General features: G+C 30.9%; 1 protein-coding gene across 7 annotated transcripts in view; it reads right to left on the reverse strand.

The window, feature by feature from the left end:
- Window positions 1-7,052: 7,052 nt before the first annotated feature.
- Window positions 7,053-16,495, reverse strand: part of LOC119600308 (cell wall protein DAN4) — a 39,285-nt gene continuing 29,842 nt past the window's right edge. For all 7 annotated transcript variants that reach the window (XM_037950464.1, XM_037950467.1, XM_037950462.1 and 4 more), the window contains exons 4-7: window positions 9,594-9,695; window positions 9,321-9,471; window positions 9,031-9,155; window positions 7,053-8,972 (exon numbers count right to left, since the gene is read on the reverse strand). In XM_037950464.1, coding sequence (XP_037806392.1) covers window positions 7,368-8,972; window positions 9,031-9,155; window positions 9,321-9,471; window positions 9,594-9,695 — 1,983 coding nt within the window. In that variant the 3' untranslated portion in view covers window positions 7,053-7,367. The remainder of the gene's footprint in view (window positions 8,973-9,030; window positions 9,156-9,320; window positions 9,472-9,593; window positions 9,696-16,495) is intronic.

Genomic DNA, 16,495 nt, shown 5'->3' on the forward strand with positions numbered 1-16,495 from the left:
TTGTAATGTCTGATTATAGTATTGGCAAAGTTTTCATACTTTTATTAAAATAAAATGATTTTTAAAATGAAATAGAAATACCTAAATGTATATTTAAACAACTTACCTTTTTAAAAACATCACCAAACAAACTTCTTTCCAATTTATCGCAATAAAAATGGTTTTGTTTACATTTTTATTTACACTAATTTACGCTCCACAGTGGTATAGGAAAAAAAAAAGAGGGAAATAATTCGGTAACTTCTAAACGGTTAATCCGATTTTAATGAAATTTGGTATGCACAAAGAGGAGGTGTTGTCGAGTTTAGGTTTTGAATTTGGACCTTATAGGCCAACCAGGGGCCCGGCGGGGGGTCCTCAAATTAGGACACCTCGGCTATGTTAAATTTTTAAAACGATCCTATTTCTTCATTTGAGTTCCGATTTAAAAAAAATTTCGTATATAGAATCTCCTCATCGAGCACTATAAAAAATGTCGTCGTAGCAGTAAATTATCTCTTATAGTTTAGGAGATATTCGCATTTGAATATTAAAATTTTAAAATTTTTACCGTCCTTACTTTAGTTTTTTTGATAATAGCAGGTCCAAATATTTCCGATTTTCGCCATTTTTTTTTATTTGCTTAACAACAAGTTTATATACCAAGCAGTGAAAGAATTATGTAAAAATCATGACTGAGTCCAAAGTTATAGGCATTTAAATTTAAAAAATTAAAAAAAGGCGATTTTTTGTCATTTTTTTGGGAAAAAAGTATCTTTTTCTTTTTAAGTTATCTAAAAAGTTTCTAAGAAGATGTATATAGAATTTATACTTTTTGGAAAGCTGACTTTACATAAAATACGATAAATGAAACAAAACCTAAAAATTTTTGATACCGAGGGGACCAGGTCCATCCAAAAAAACCCTATTTTTTATGGAAAATTAAATTTTGAGCAAAAATTCTCAAATCGCATAGTCGATATCAAATTATAGTGACCTGTTTTATATGACCCAATAAGTTCTTAATCATTTTGTAACGGGTTTCGATAACCCCGCCCCTGGTATGGATATAATAGGCAAAAAACCAAAAAATCCCATTTTTGGGATTTTTTAAAACTTTTTTGGGAATTCCGGGATTTCTAATAAGAAAATTCGAAATTTTTATTTAATTTTGGATTTTGAGTAAAAAAATCTACCTAACTGTAAAATTTCATCAAAAAATATTGATAAATAAAATTTTTATTGCAATTTGAAAAATTTGTATCTTCGCAAAAACTGAATAAAAAACATTTTTTAATTTTTTTTAAAAAAAGTATTCCGCGAATTTTTTAATTTTCAAAAATTATATACAGTTTTGAAAAATAGACAAAATTTGAGAATTTTTGCTCAAAATTTAATTTTCCATAAAAAATAGGGTTTTTTTGGATGGACCTGGTCCCCTCGGTATCAAAAATTTTTAGGTTTTGTTTCATTTATCGTATTTTATGTAAAGTCAGCTTTCCAAAAAGTATAAATTCTATATACATCTTCTTAGAAACTTTTTAGATAACTTAAAAAGAAAAAGATACTTTTTTCCCAAAAAAATGACAAAAAATCGCCTTTTTTTAATTTTTTAAATTTAAATGCCTATAACTTTGGACTCAGTCATGATTTTTACATAATTCTTTCACTGCTTGGTATATAAACTTGTTGTTAAGCAAATAAAAAAAATGGCGAAAATCGGAAATATTTGGACCTGCTATTATCAAAAAAACTAAAGTAAGGACGGTAAAAATTTTAAAATTTTAATATTCAAATGCGAATATCTCCTAAACTATAAGAGATAATTTACTGCTACGACGACATTTTTTATAGTGCTCGATGAGGAGATTCTATATACGAAATTTTTTTTAAATCGGAACTCAAATGAAGAAATAGGATCGTTTTAAAAATTTAACATAGCCGAGGTGTCCTAATTTGATGATCCCCCGCCGGGCCCCTGGTTGGCCTATAAGGTCCAAATTCAAAACCTAAACTCGACAACACCTCCTCTTTGTGCACACCAAATTTCATTAAAATCGGATTAACCGTTTAGAAGTTACCGAATTATTTCCCTCTTTTTTTTTTCCTATACCACTGTGCGCTCTTACTAGAATTCTTAATAAAGCAGCAACAACAAAAACCTGCTCTCGTTATTGCCTTTACATTTTTCCCTATACAAAAAAACACAAACAAAAACACTACTTATTTTGTTTAGCATTCACTTGTTGTTGCTTTTTTGCTCTGCTTTTTTGCAAACAACTGCAGTAGTGGTGATTTGCATTTTCTTAAAACACTTTTTTAACCAATTTATCACGTTTTTCATAAAAATATTTTTACATATTCACAAAGTAGACAACCTAAGCTTTACTGTGATATAAATTTTATTTAAAACAACCAATTATTTCTCACTAATTTTTGATATAAAAGAGACTTATTTTCTTATTACAATTATAAGTAGGTCCGATTAAGTTGAATAAAAAGCGCGAACTAAATAGAAGTGTCAAAATAAATAGATGACATTGAGGGGGATGGGTGGATGACAATATGGATTTAGTAAAGAAAAACATAAACAAACATGATACATGTTAGATGGGAGTGAATGTTTTTTGTTTCTTTTTGTAAAAGTGCCATCTTTTGCTTATTTTTGATGAATTTGAGTATGGGGTAATTTCAAAAAATTTCGAACAAAAAAAGTAGGATTTTGAAAATTACCCTCTACGATTCGATGAAATTCGGTACACACATTCTTCATGTAAATACGGAATTTAAAGTTCTCCAAAATTCTTAACGGTTCAGATTTTATCGATGTTCAAAGTTCATATTTTTTATGATTTTTTTCAACAAGCATTAAATTTGACATACGTATTCTCTAATATACATATATAAATATACTTTCCAAACTATTTAACCGATTTTAATCGTTTTAGTCCCCAATTAAAGATTATGTCTTGTAGTTCGACAATATTTTTGAAAAGAACCTATGTATTTTCTTTATTTCATCCACCGTGTAAAAAACATTAGTAATTTATAAAGCTGAAGGTCCACACTACGTCAACAAGTTAGAGTGCTATATTCGGCTATGCCGAATCTTAAATACCCTCCACCAGCAAGCTACTTTTTATTAAAACTCATTTAAATATCTAATTTTCAGATAACATGGCAAAATTTTTGTTTCCGTATTGAGGGTACTAACATTAATGCATATGTCAAACTAATTTTAATAAGGTCGAGAAAAATGTATATTAATTCCGTAAAATGATTTATATATACAAAATACACATTTATGTCGAATTTTATCCCGATAACTTTGATTGTCAATGTGCATTTGAGTAATTTTCGGAAATGGTCCTTATATGGGAATTGTGACCAATTATCGATCGATAAGGAAAAAATTTCGTATAATGATTTATATGCCAAAAAAAAAATTCAATTCGAATTTTGCTAAAATAGATTTACTAATTAATGAAATATGTGCGTTTAGGTGATTTTCGGAAGTGCTTTATATGTATACGAGCTATGACCTTACACAAAACATATTTTTGTCGAATTTTATCAAGATATCTTTATTTGATAATGAAATATGTGCGCTTAAGTGATTTTTTTGAAGTGGACCTTATATAGCAGCTATTACCATATATGGACCAATCCGGAAAATTTTGGAAGAGTGATTCATATAAAGATAAAACATATTTGTGCCGAATTTTATCTAGATAACTTTATTTAACAATTAAATATGTCCGTTTAAGTGATTTTCGGAAGTGGGACTTATATGGGAGCTATGACCAATAATGGACCAATCCGGGAAAAAAGTGGTAGAATGATTTATATGCACATAAAATATATTCAAGTCGAATTTTATCCTTATATTTTTAGAATTTAATGAAATATATGCGTTTAAGTGATTTTCAGAAGTGGACTTTATATGGGAGTTATGACCAGTTATGAGCCTATCCGGAAAAAAATATTTGTGTCGAATTTTATCAAGATAGCTTTATTTGACAATGTGCTATTAAGTGATTTTCGGAAGTGGGCTTTATATGGGAGCTATTGGTCATAGCTCCCATATAAAGCCCATTGGACCGATCCGTAAAAAGTTTTGTGGAATGATTTGAATGTACACAAAACATATTTTTGTCGAATTTTATCACGATAGCTTTAGTTGACAATGAAATATGTGTTTTTAAGTGATTTTCGGAAGTGGGCCTTATATGGGAGCTATGACGAATAATGGACCGATCCGTAAAAAAATTTGGTAGATTGATTTGTATGTACACAAAACATATTTAACTCGAATTTTATCACAATAGCTATATTCATCAATGAAATATGTACGTTTAGATGATTTTCGGAAGTGGACCTTATATGGGAGCTATGACCAATTGTGGACCGACTGAGATCTACGTTGACTGTATGATTTCTGTTCATATTATATTTGCATGTACAAAATTTTGTGTTGATACCGATATATTTGAGGGAGTTATTAACGATAAACTAATTTCCGGGAATATATACCTTTGTATGGGGGCTATGAGAAATATTCGATCGATTGTAAAGATCTTGAACATAATTGATCACAGGCATAAAAAAATAATGTGTGACAAAATTCATCGAAATATCTTTGGTAGTTTCTGAGAAAACTTCAAAAGATTGTTGAAAAAAACGTAATTTTTTTTCGAGGTAGTCTGAAATTTTTACTCATAACTTTTTACGTTGTGAACCGATTTTGCTGATTTTCAATACCAAACTGCTTAGGACAATAATAAATATTTTGGGTGAATTTGGTTGCTTTCCTTTGCTTAGTTTTAATGTGAGCGTGTTTTACACAGACAGACAGACAGACGGACATAGCTAAATCGACTCAGAATTTGATAAGGACCCAGAATATATATACTTTGTTGGGTCTTAGATGAATATTTCTTGGTGTTACACACGGAACGACAAACTTATATATACCCTCTATCACCACTGATGGTGGTGGAGGGTATACGCTTATAAATATAGAGAGTAGATCTACTTTAAGCTTTTGTGCTTGTAACTTCCCAGCAAAAAATCTGAAATTTTTGGTAATAGCCAGTAGTTATTTCATTTATTACTTGGTAATGAGTGTTCATTATCATCCACATTATTTCATTTAGCTGAATAGGTTATTACTGGTAAAGAACAAAACAATTTGGATTTGTTATGGCTCAATTGTCTAGGTCGTTCATTTAACAAACAGGGGGTTCGTGGTTCGAGCCCTGCTGGATACTGTTTATTTTTTTCAAAAGACATTCATTTATATATTTTTGTAAAAAGCCGTTCTCAAAATTACAAAAAGCAACATGTTAATGGAGCATCGAGTAAGCGGCTGGAGTGAGAAACATAGAAAACAACTGAATGCCTGGGTTCAAATCCTGGCCGAGGAATTTTTTTATTTTTTGTTTTCTACATACAAAGTCGGCCCAAAATAACTAGCTATAACATAACATATTTGTAGGTTTATTTGTAACTAGTTATTTCGCAAAGTTTTTGTAATCAAATTAGTAACCATTTATTAATTTGTTTAAGGTAGGTACATATTATTTGAACCTCGTCGAACAAAAATAATTAGTTATTCACCCCAAAAGTAATTAGTTTCCACGTGATTCCAATATTACTTTCTAGATTACTAGGTAATGAAAATTTTTGCTGGGTTGTAGCACACAACAACATTGATTCTACTTTTTTTGACAGCAGCGTAGATTCTACGCCGTAGAATGCGAAGAAGTGTAGAACGCATGGTGTGGACCTCCAGCTTAACGGTACACTTACTATAAAATAATGTTGTAATAAAAAGTCAAAATTATCGGAATTGAACCCAAATTGTATGGTTTGTTATATTTGAAAGAATAAATAGCAAAAAAATTCTTTAATAAAATTTCAATATTGAACACATCTTTGTTTCAATTTTGTGTAGTCAGTTGCAGTTTATCCATTAATTATAGTTTTTTTTAATATTTTTAATTAACTACATAGTTTAAAAAAACCTTTGTTTATTTCGAACTTCTTTGTCCCAAATACACCCAAAATAAGCAAAAACGTCACTATTACAAAAACAAACAGAAACACATTCACTCTCATCTAACAACTAACATCTTTATTTTTGTTTTTCTTTACTAAATCCTTATTGCCAACCACCCATCTCCCTCAATGTCAATCATTTATTTTGACACTTCTATTTAGTTCGCGCTTTTTATTCCACTCAATCGGACGTATAATTAAAATAAGAAAATAAGTGCCTCTTTTTTATAAAAAATTAGTGAGAAATAATTGATTGTTTTAAATAAAATTTATATCAAAGTGAAGCTTAGGTTGTCTAGCTTGTGAATATGTAAAAATATTTTTATGAAGAAAGTGATAAATCGGTTAAAAAAGTGTTTTAAGAAAATGCAAATTACCATTATTGCAGTTGTTTGCAAAAAAGCCGAGCAAGAAAGCAACAACAAGAGTATACAAATCCAAATAAGTAGCGTGTTTTTATTTGTGTTTTTTTTTTTTTTTTTTTTGTATAGGCAATAAAAAGAGAAGGTTTTTGTTGTTGCTACTTTATTAAGAGCTCTAGTAAGAGTGAAAATTATTGTAAATAAAAATGTAAGCAAAACCATTTTTGCAAAGAAGATTGTTTGGTGATATTTTTAAAAAGGTAAGTTGTTTAAATAAACTAGTGTTATTAAAAAAATAGTTTTCTTTTTATTTTTTATTAATTTTTTTTATTAATTACGAAAAATATCTTAACAAACAATTGTATAAAAAAGCCAATCGCACTAAAAGTTAAATAATAATTTGTATAAAAATAAAAAAAAATACTAAGGTAAAAACTTAAAAATTACAAATTTTAAATAATATACACTTTTAAAAAACGTTCAGATATTTTAAATATTTGACAAAATAAGGATGTCAAATGGTTTTTGTGTTGTAAAAATTTTTGATTGATGTAGGTATAATCCATTTATAACTCTCATTTTAACAAATTTTTGAACAATCTAGAACGTTCCTTTTAAACTTTTCAAAAAAGTTCCAAAGTTTTTCTTTTCAACATTTCTCGTTGACATTATTTGCATTAATGTATTAAGTATAATGTAGTATTTATGTTATCTAAATTGTATACAATAGGAAATTCTTGAAGACATATTACTCTAATATGGTAAACAATAACTTATAAATTACAATGAAACATATTAATTGCAAAGTGAAGAAATTTCGAATGCCTCTAATTATTTCCATCTATTTAATGAATGTCAATTGAAGAATGAAGAAGTTTTTTTATGATTTATTTTTTAAAAACTAAATTGTAAAATGAATCAAAATACTTGTTTTTTTTTTGCAATAAACTGCTGCTAGCTTGCGTCCTATCTTCGTATGCAGGGTTCACAGGTACCCGGTCTAACATAGGACGGATGACATTCAGGACACTTAGGATTTTCACCATACCAATGTATATGTTCATCTGTATCGGCACGTCTTTCGGGTATTTTCAATTGAAATGAGTTATAAACATCGGTATCTAAATAGCCCGTACGCCCAACATTTTCCAGAGGAAAAGCATATTCGGGTACTGAAAGTTCTTTACGTATTTGGAATATATCCCCTGGATTACTAGATCTTTGTGTACTGGTAGACGCTCTGGTCGTGCTTGTGGTAGAGGTTTTTGTTTTAGTTTCATTTACACCTTTAGGCTGTCCCGTTTCTTTAATTGATCTGGAAATGGGGGAACGTGAGGTTATAGTTGTTTTATTTTCGGATTTTCTACTGCTCGTATTATTGCTTTTATTTTGATCTATGCCAAAGGAGGAGATTGAGCTGAAGCCATTATTTGTACTTATAGAATTGTAATCAATTACGGTTTCGGGATATTCTCTGCCATCTACTCCTATGGGAGAGTCTAGTTTTGGTGGCTCTAAACCATCAGAGGGAACTTTCCATTCATAATATATAGGTGGTCCTTGGGTGGTCGCCACATCATGTGTTATAAAATCTGCTAAAGGTGGTAACAATTGTTTTGAGGGCTGTTCATGTTTTATACTACCCCGATCTGGTTTATTGTATGTTGAATTTTGTGTAGTTCTAGAATTTTTAACCGGGGGAGTAGGTGTAGGTGGTTTAAAACCTTGGGCTGGTGCAGGTGTTCTAATTTCTTTACTTAATTTCGAAACATCAAATCTATCAATGTTATTGGAATTTGTGCCCACTTTTGTACTGGTGCTAAATGAGGAGCGAGTAAATGGTTTGCCTATTACGGTTGTTGGTCGAGTTGGGGCTTTAGTAGTGGTCGTACTTGTGGTAGCCGATACACGTGTTACAAACGGTGAAGCTGTTGATGCTCTAAAGGTAGGTCTCATTGTAGTTGTGGCTGTGTTATCATCCATATTGTAAATGGGATATAATAAAGGAGGTTCGTAGATTTTGGAAGGTACTTTTATTTTAGGATTTAATGTAGTTTTCCTCGTGGTGGCGGCTGGTTTGGCTGTGGTAAAGGCATTGTTAAAGTTGCTATTGTAGGTAGATTTTCGTGGTGTAGTAACTTTTTGTGGTGTCTTGGCAAAACGATCTTCCGCTGAATTAAAATCAGCCGAAGTGTTATAACGTGTACTGTGACTGGTGCCTAAGTCATCGTGTTCCAATTGCAAATGTTCATCGTGGCGATTGTGTAAAGCAGCAACATTATTAAATTTCGCGGATTGATTTTTAGTAATTGCTGTGGGTCTCAAGGTCGAAGGTTTTCGCGTTGTGGTCGTTACAGTTGAAGTATAATATGAGGTGCGGGTTGAGGGTTTTGCACTACTTTCCTCTAATATTTGGGGCTCATAAGCTGGTGGTAATATAATGCGACTAGGTGGTGGTATTTTCCATCTCTGTTGTCCGGTACCCAATTGGTTTTGTTGCGATTGTAGAGTTTTCTCTTTCATTTTTTGAGCTGTATGATCATAGATTTGATTTAGCACTGATGAAAGTGACTGAAAGTAAAAACCACATTTTTAAAAAGTTTGTATTATAAATTAAAATTCAATGTACCTTTTGATATTGGTTCCTAAACGATTCCCCTGAGTAGTCGGGAGCATAAGGACGATCTAACAGATCTGGTCGGGGGGTACGTAAGCTATTTTCCTCATCGTTAACAAATGGTTTATCACGTTGGCCTTAAAATGGACAAAAAAATATTTATTACAGTTTATCAAGTAAATTAAGCATTATTTTCAATTCAAATTTAAATTCTCTTTTATTAGTCGTGCTCACTAGGTGGCATTTTAAAATGTTTATTATTATAGTTTCATGGTGATGGATAGACGGACTGACTAACTGACCTATTAACAAATTTGCCGTGTAATCACTTTCAGCTTTGGAACAATTCACCATATACCAATGATCACATATTAGCATGCGCTGTTGGAATAAGGTTGTATTCGGACATGAATAGCTAAATTGTCGTCCCAGACCATCACACATGTGGTAGACCTTTAAGAAAAACAAATAAATAGACAAAATATAATAAAATACATAAATAAAGGTTTGTGTTTATTCATTTGATGGTTTCATCAAACTAGCAAACTGGCAAATTTATACACTCATTACTATACCTGACAACCAGTTTCAATATCAGCATAGTAGCCAGATGGTCGACCAGCACACGAAAATGAAGTCTTTTGAAATGTTCGATGAGCTCCAATTGCATTTTGACTCTGTTTACAATAAAGATGATAGAAAAACAATTGCAAATTAATAAACAGTACAGTAAAATATTGATTTTTTATTATTTTTTGTTTCCCCCTATACAATAAATCACAAAACTATGAAATGCAAACGGTTGATGTTGTTTTGTTTTTGCATTTAATAGAAATAGAAATATAAAATAAAATACATAGATTTGCCAAAAGATTAATTGCTGGCGGTAGACTGTCAACAATGAAGTCATAGATAAATCGCTTTTTCAATTTGTGTTGGCGTTGAAACTATAAGAAAATTCGACTCCAAAGACTTTTAACAATTACAACGTAATCCATTCGAAGAAGTTAGTTGCAGTAGCTGTAAGTAGTAGAAAAGGGCACAACCTCCCTTCTAAATAGATGCATAACTACTTATGAATCTATGTATGTATATCAAAGGCTTATATGTACTTCTTATAAATTCTCTCACGCGCTATATATTTAAGCAGAAGTTGCACAGTAGATCACTGCAGATCACAGTGACACATTAACTAGATTATAGTCTCTCTATGAGTAGGTTGCATGTACTTAGTTTTCAATATAAAAGTGACTACATTAAACAAACTGTATGCATGTCCCCAAATAAATGAATCTATTGGATTAATTTTGTTTCTTTTTTGTTTAAAACATGCAATATATTTTCCACAAAAACCTCTATATGTTTTGTCTATGTAGATATTTTCTGTTTAGGTAATTTTGAAATATTTATGAAGTCTACTCCTATGTATGTTGTGTCTATGATATTGCAACTTTTTGTTGCAACTATGTACATACTCATCTTCTCCTAAATATGCTGCGATTTATGCTTAAACATGCACCCAAACATCTATTCATTCATATATCTTGTTGTCTTTAAGAGTGATGATGTCACTTGCTGTGACAAGTGGCAATAAACATGTTACTTCTTTCTAACCATGTTCTTCTGTTTGTCTTCAATTTTATTTAATTTAAGGGATTTTTATTACCAATATTATAAGAGTAATGATCGAATGTATGTATCTACAATGGGAATAGTTGTTAATTTAAAACATATTTTGTTGAAGACAAAACAAACAGTTGCTTCTGTCGAAAATTGTAATGAAAATAACAAGCGTTGAAGTTTAAAGTTCAATATTATTACATATTTCTTTTCTTTTTTTATGCAATTTATTGTTTGCAATAATATGATTTGACGGAAATTTGTATGAGTATGAAATTTTAAAAAAAAACCCAAGAAATAAAAAACTTTGTTAGATTTCAAAAATAATGAAACAGTAATTTAATATTTTATATTTTTAAATAAAATTGTTTACTGGGTCGTGTTTTTCAAGTATATTTGTTAATTTCTGTATGTGTCTCAACAATTTATTACAAAATCATTGTGATTAATTGAAAATATATATTGGTCTACGGAATTGGAATTCAAATCAATAACATTTTAGACTAGACTATAGGCTAAACTAGACTATGGACTAGACTATAGACTAGACTATTAACCTAGACTATAGTGACTAGACTATAGACCTAGACCTATAGACTAGACTATAGACTAGACTATAGACTAGACTATAACTGACTTAGACATACTGACTATATAGACTATAGCTAAAAACTAGGACTAGACTATAGACTAGACTATAGACTAGACTATAACTACTAACTAGACTATATAGCTAGACTATAGACTAGATATAACTAGATTAGACAGCTATAGCTAGACTAAGACTAGACTTAGAGCTAGACTAGATAGATACTTTAGACTAGACTACTGAGACTAGACTATAGACTAGACTATAGACTTAGACTAGACTATAGACTAGACTATAGACTAACATAGACTAGACTATAGACTAGACTATTAGACTAGACTATAGACTAGACTATTAGAGATAGACATACTAGACTATAGACTATACTATAGACTAGACTATAGACTAGACTATAGACTAGACTATAGACTAGACTAGACTAGACTATAGACTAGACTATAGACTAGACTATAGACTAGACTATAGACTAGACTATAGACTAGACTATAGACTAGACTATAGACTAGACTATAGACTAGACTATAGACTAGACTATAGACTACTATAGACTATAGACTAGACTATAGACTAGACTATAGACTAGACTATAGACTAGACTATAGACTAGACTATAGACTAGACTATAGACTAGACTATAGACTAGACTATAGACTAGACTATAGACTAGACTATAGACTAGACTATAGACTAGACTATAGACTAGACTATAGACTAGACTATACTAGACTATAGACTAGACTATAGACACTAGACTATAGACTAGACTATAGACTAGACTATAGACTAGACTATAGACTACTAGACTATATAGACTAGACTATAGACCTAGACTATAGACTAGACTATAGACTAGACTATAGACTAGACTATAGACTAGACTATGACTACTGACTAGACTATAGACTAGACTATAGACTAGACTATAGACTAGACTATGGACTGACTATAGACTAGACGATAGACTATAGACTATGACTACTAGACTAGACTATAGGACTAGACTATAGACTAGAACTATAGACTAGACTACTAGACTAGACTAAGAGACTATGACTATAGATAGACTAGACTATAGACTAGACTATAGACTAGACTTAGAGACTAGACCTATAGACTAGACTATAGACTAGACTATAGACTAGACTATAGACTAGACTATGAGACTAGACTATAGACTAGACTATAGACTAGACTATAGACCTTAGACTATAGACTAGGGGGGGGGGACTATAGACTAGACTATCGACTAGGACTATAGGACTAGACTATAGACTAGACTAGACTAGCTAAGACTAGGACTATAGACTAGACTATAGACTAGACTATAGACTAGACTATAGACTAGACTAATAGGACTAGACTATAAGACTAGACTATAGACTGACTATAGACCTAGACATAGACTAGACTATAGACTAGACTATAGACTAGACTATAGACTAGACTATAGACTAGACTATAGAACTAGACTATAGACTAGACTATAGACTAGACTATAGACTAGACTATAGACTAGACTATAGACTAGACTATAGACTAGACTATAGACTAGACTATAGACTAGACTATAGACTAGACTATAGACTAGACTATAGACTAGACTATAGACTAGACTATAGACCTAGACTCGACTATAGACTAGACTATAGACTAGACTATAGACTAGACTATAGACTAGACTATAGACTAGACTATAGACTAGACTATAGACTAGACTATAGACTAGACTATAGACTAGACTATAGACTAGACTATAGACTAGACTATAGACTAGACTATAGACTAGACTATAGACTAGACTATAGACTAGACTATAGACTAGACTATAGACTAGACTATAGACTAGACTATAGACTAGACTATAGACTAGACTATAGACTAGACTATAGACTAGACTATAGACTAGACTATAGACTAGACTATAGACTAGACTATAGACTAGACTATAGACTAGACTATAGACTAGACTATAGACTAGACTATAGACTAGACTATAGACTAGACTATAGACTAGACTATAGACTAGACTATAGACTAGACTATAGACTAGACTATAGACTAGACTATAGACTAGACTATAGACTAGACTATAGACTAGACTATAGACTAGACTATAGACTAGACTATAGACTAGACTATAGACTAGACTATAGACTAGACTATAGACTAGACTATAGACTAGACTATAGACTAGACTATAGACTAGACTATAGACTAGACTATAGACTAGACTATAGACTAGACTATAGACTAGACTATAGACTAGACTATAGACTAGACTATAGACTAGACTATAGACTAGACTATAGACTAGACTATAGACTAGACTATAGACTAGACTATAGACTAGACTATAGACTAGACTATAGACTAGACTATAGACTAGACTATAGACTAGACTATAGACTAGACTATAGACTAGACTATAGACTAGACTATAGACTAGACTATAGACTAGACTATAGACTAGACTATAGACTAGACTATAGACTAGACTATAGACTAGACTAGACTAGACTAGACTAGACTAGACTATAGACTAGACTATAGACTAGACGTGGATCATGTTTATTATTTTTGAAAACAACATGGTCCATAGCTTGCATTACATAGGACCATGTTGCGGATCATGTGCTCCCATAATTTCAGTAAGGACTAGTGTTGGGATTACTCCGTTGTACTGCATTGGATTACGTGATCCTCACCTAGGACATCACAATGTTAAATGGAGTATATTTGGATCTCAATTCTTGTAGGGTACTAGACTATAGATTAGACAATAGATTAGACTATAGACTCATAGACTATAGACTCATCAACTATTTCTTAAAATCTGTCCCGATATTAACAATATATACAAAATAAAAAGCTTAAGAAAAAACAAGTAAGAAATTATAGTCGGGCGAGGCCGACCATATTATACCCTACACCTGTTACAAAATTAAAATGCGATTTAGTTTTCATAATAAAGCATTTAAGTTGAATTGTACCTTGTACCTCTCAGATGTACTTTTATTTTTGAATAAAATTGTGGATATTTAAGTCAAATTTTGAAGGGGGCTTTGTATAGGGGCTATGGTCAAAAGATACCCTATAATTATAAAATTCATGAGAATCATCGAGGCTAGTATAGAACTTGGTTTTGTAGCGTTTTGTCGAGATACGAGTATATTAAACATAATTATGAACTAAGAGCCTTATTCGGCGAGTTCAGTTGTATGGGGGCTAGGTGAAATAATGGACCGATGTTAACCATTTTCAATAGGCTTCGTCTCCGGTAACATAGAAGATGTGCCAAATTTTATTAAATTATCTTTAAAATTGCGACCCGTAGTTTGATTACAAGGTTTACAAGCCCTATTCGGGGGTTCAGTTGTATAGGGGCTAGGTGAAATAATGTAAACCATTTTCAATAGGCTTCGTCTCCGATACTATAGAAGATCGTGCGTCAAATTTCATAGAATTATCTTGAAAATTGCGATCTGTAGTTTGATTACAAGGTTTACATGGACGGACGGGCATAGCTAAATCGACTCAGAAAATTATTCTAAGTCAGAAAATGATTCTATACTTTAAGGTATGGGGCCAATATTATTGTGCGTTACAAACATCAGCACAAACCCAATGTACCCTCCCCACTAAAGTGGTGTAGGTAGGGTTGCCAGATTCCGATTCGCAAAAAGCTGGACATTGGATTTCAAAAAGCTGGACAAAACAAAAAAAGCTGGTCATAAAAAAATACTGAGAAATTGTTAATTTTGGTTTGTGTAAATAATTTCACAGTGATACACCAAAAAAATGCAGGGATTCTCATATACCAATTCCGTTTTGTTATAGTCCATAGAGTAAGAATATATTTTTAGTTTTCCCCGATCACTTCGTTAACTTAGTTTTTGAGAGCAAAAGATGTGAAAAGCGCCAATTTTGAAGTTTTAAATTTAAAAAATCATAAGTACGTAAGATGTTCGTAAAGAAATTGACTATCGCTCGAAATAATAGGTCTTTTCGCGTACAATTTTGAAGTAAGAAATATCCAGTAACTTAATGATAGAGAGTAATTTTTAATTTATTCTCAATAAAAAAAATATCCAAAAAAGTACGCGAAAGCCAATTTTTTAAAAAATTTGCAAGTTTTTGTTTATAAACAAAGATTTTGCTGAAATCTCAATCGCTAACATAACACTAAAAAACAAATAATTGTAACTTTGATTTTTTTCCTATAAATAAATGGATATTTAAAGTTAACAAAATATGTAGTATCATTAAAAATATATTATTGTTTTAAAACTTCATGATACTAACATATTATTAAAATAAAAATTTACACAAAATCGCTAAGAGAAAGACAAACTAAATTGTTTTAAAAACGCTAGATTGACAATATTTGTTATGATTTTCACAACAAATAAACTCTTTTAAAAACTAATTTATGATAAATAAAATTAAAATAAATCTAATAACAAATAATTTTTTAATATTCGTGTGTTATTAATTTATATATTTCTTTCAAAAAATGTAAAATTTACCAAATTTTCGATTTATTTGGTTTGTTTACATATTCAAAAATCAAACATATGTTGTGAATATATGTTGGATATTTTTTACTGGGGAAAAAATTTCCAGTAAAATCAAAAAATTCTCTATCAACGAACTGTCATTTTTATCGCTCTCTTGCTCTCTCGTTGCAAGTTTTCAAAAGTACGCGAACGGAATCCAATAACAATTGTTGCAAATTGTTACAAATTATCGAGTACGCGAACAGACCTAATATTTATTACGACATCAGCTGTTCAAGTGTTGAGACATGTTGTCATTGATGATAGAAGAGGGAAATCATAACTTAGTTGTATAAAAATTATTATAAAAATTATTGCAGTGTACTAAAAAATTTGTATTTAGCTGGACAAATTAAATTTTAGCTTGAAACTGGACAAGCATCAAAAAAGCTGGACAATCCAGCCAAATCCAGCCAGGCTGGCAACCCTAGGTGTAGGGTATAAATATTTAGCTTGAATGAATGCATGTTGTTGTTTATAAAAAAATTATTGTTTTTTCCAACATTTTCATGACTTTTTGCCAAAAATCCAATTACAAGCAAAAATAAAATTTCACATAAAACTAAAATTTTCACACATCGAGTTTTGATTAAAAATGTTTTTTCACCCAAAAACCAAACTTTCACATTAATAATATTTTTCATCAAAAAATGTACTTTACTCAAGTTTTAATAAAAATCTTAGTAAAATT

The sequence above is a fragment of the Lucilia sericata genome, unplaced genomic scaffold (assembly GCF_015586225.1).
Source record: "Lucilia sericata isolate MDLA Ls3-8-SP2 unplaced genomic scaffold, ASM1558622v1 Contig000110F_arrow, whole genome shotgun sequence".
Classification (NCBI taxonomy): domain Eukaryota; kingdom Metazoa; phylum Arthropoda; class Insecta; order Diptera; family Calliphoridae; genus Lucilia; species Lucilia sericata.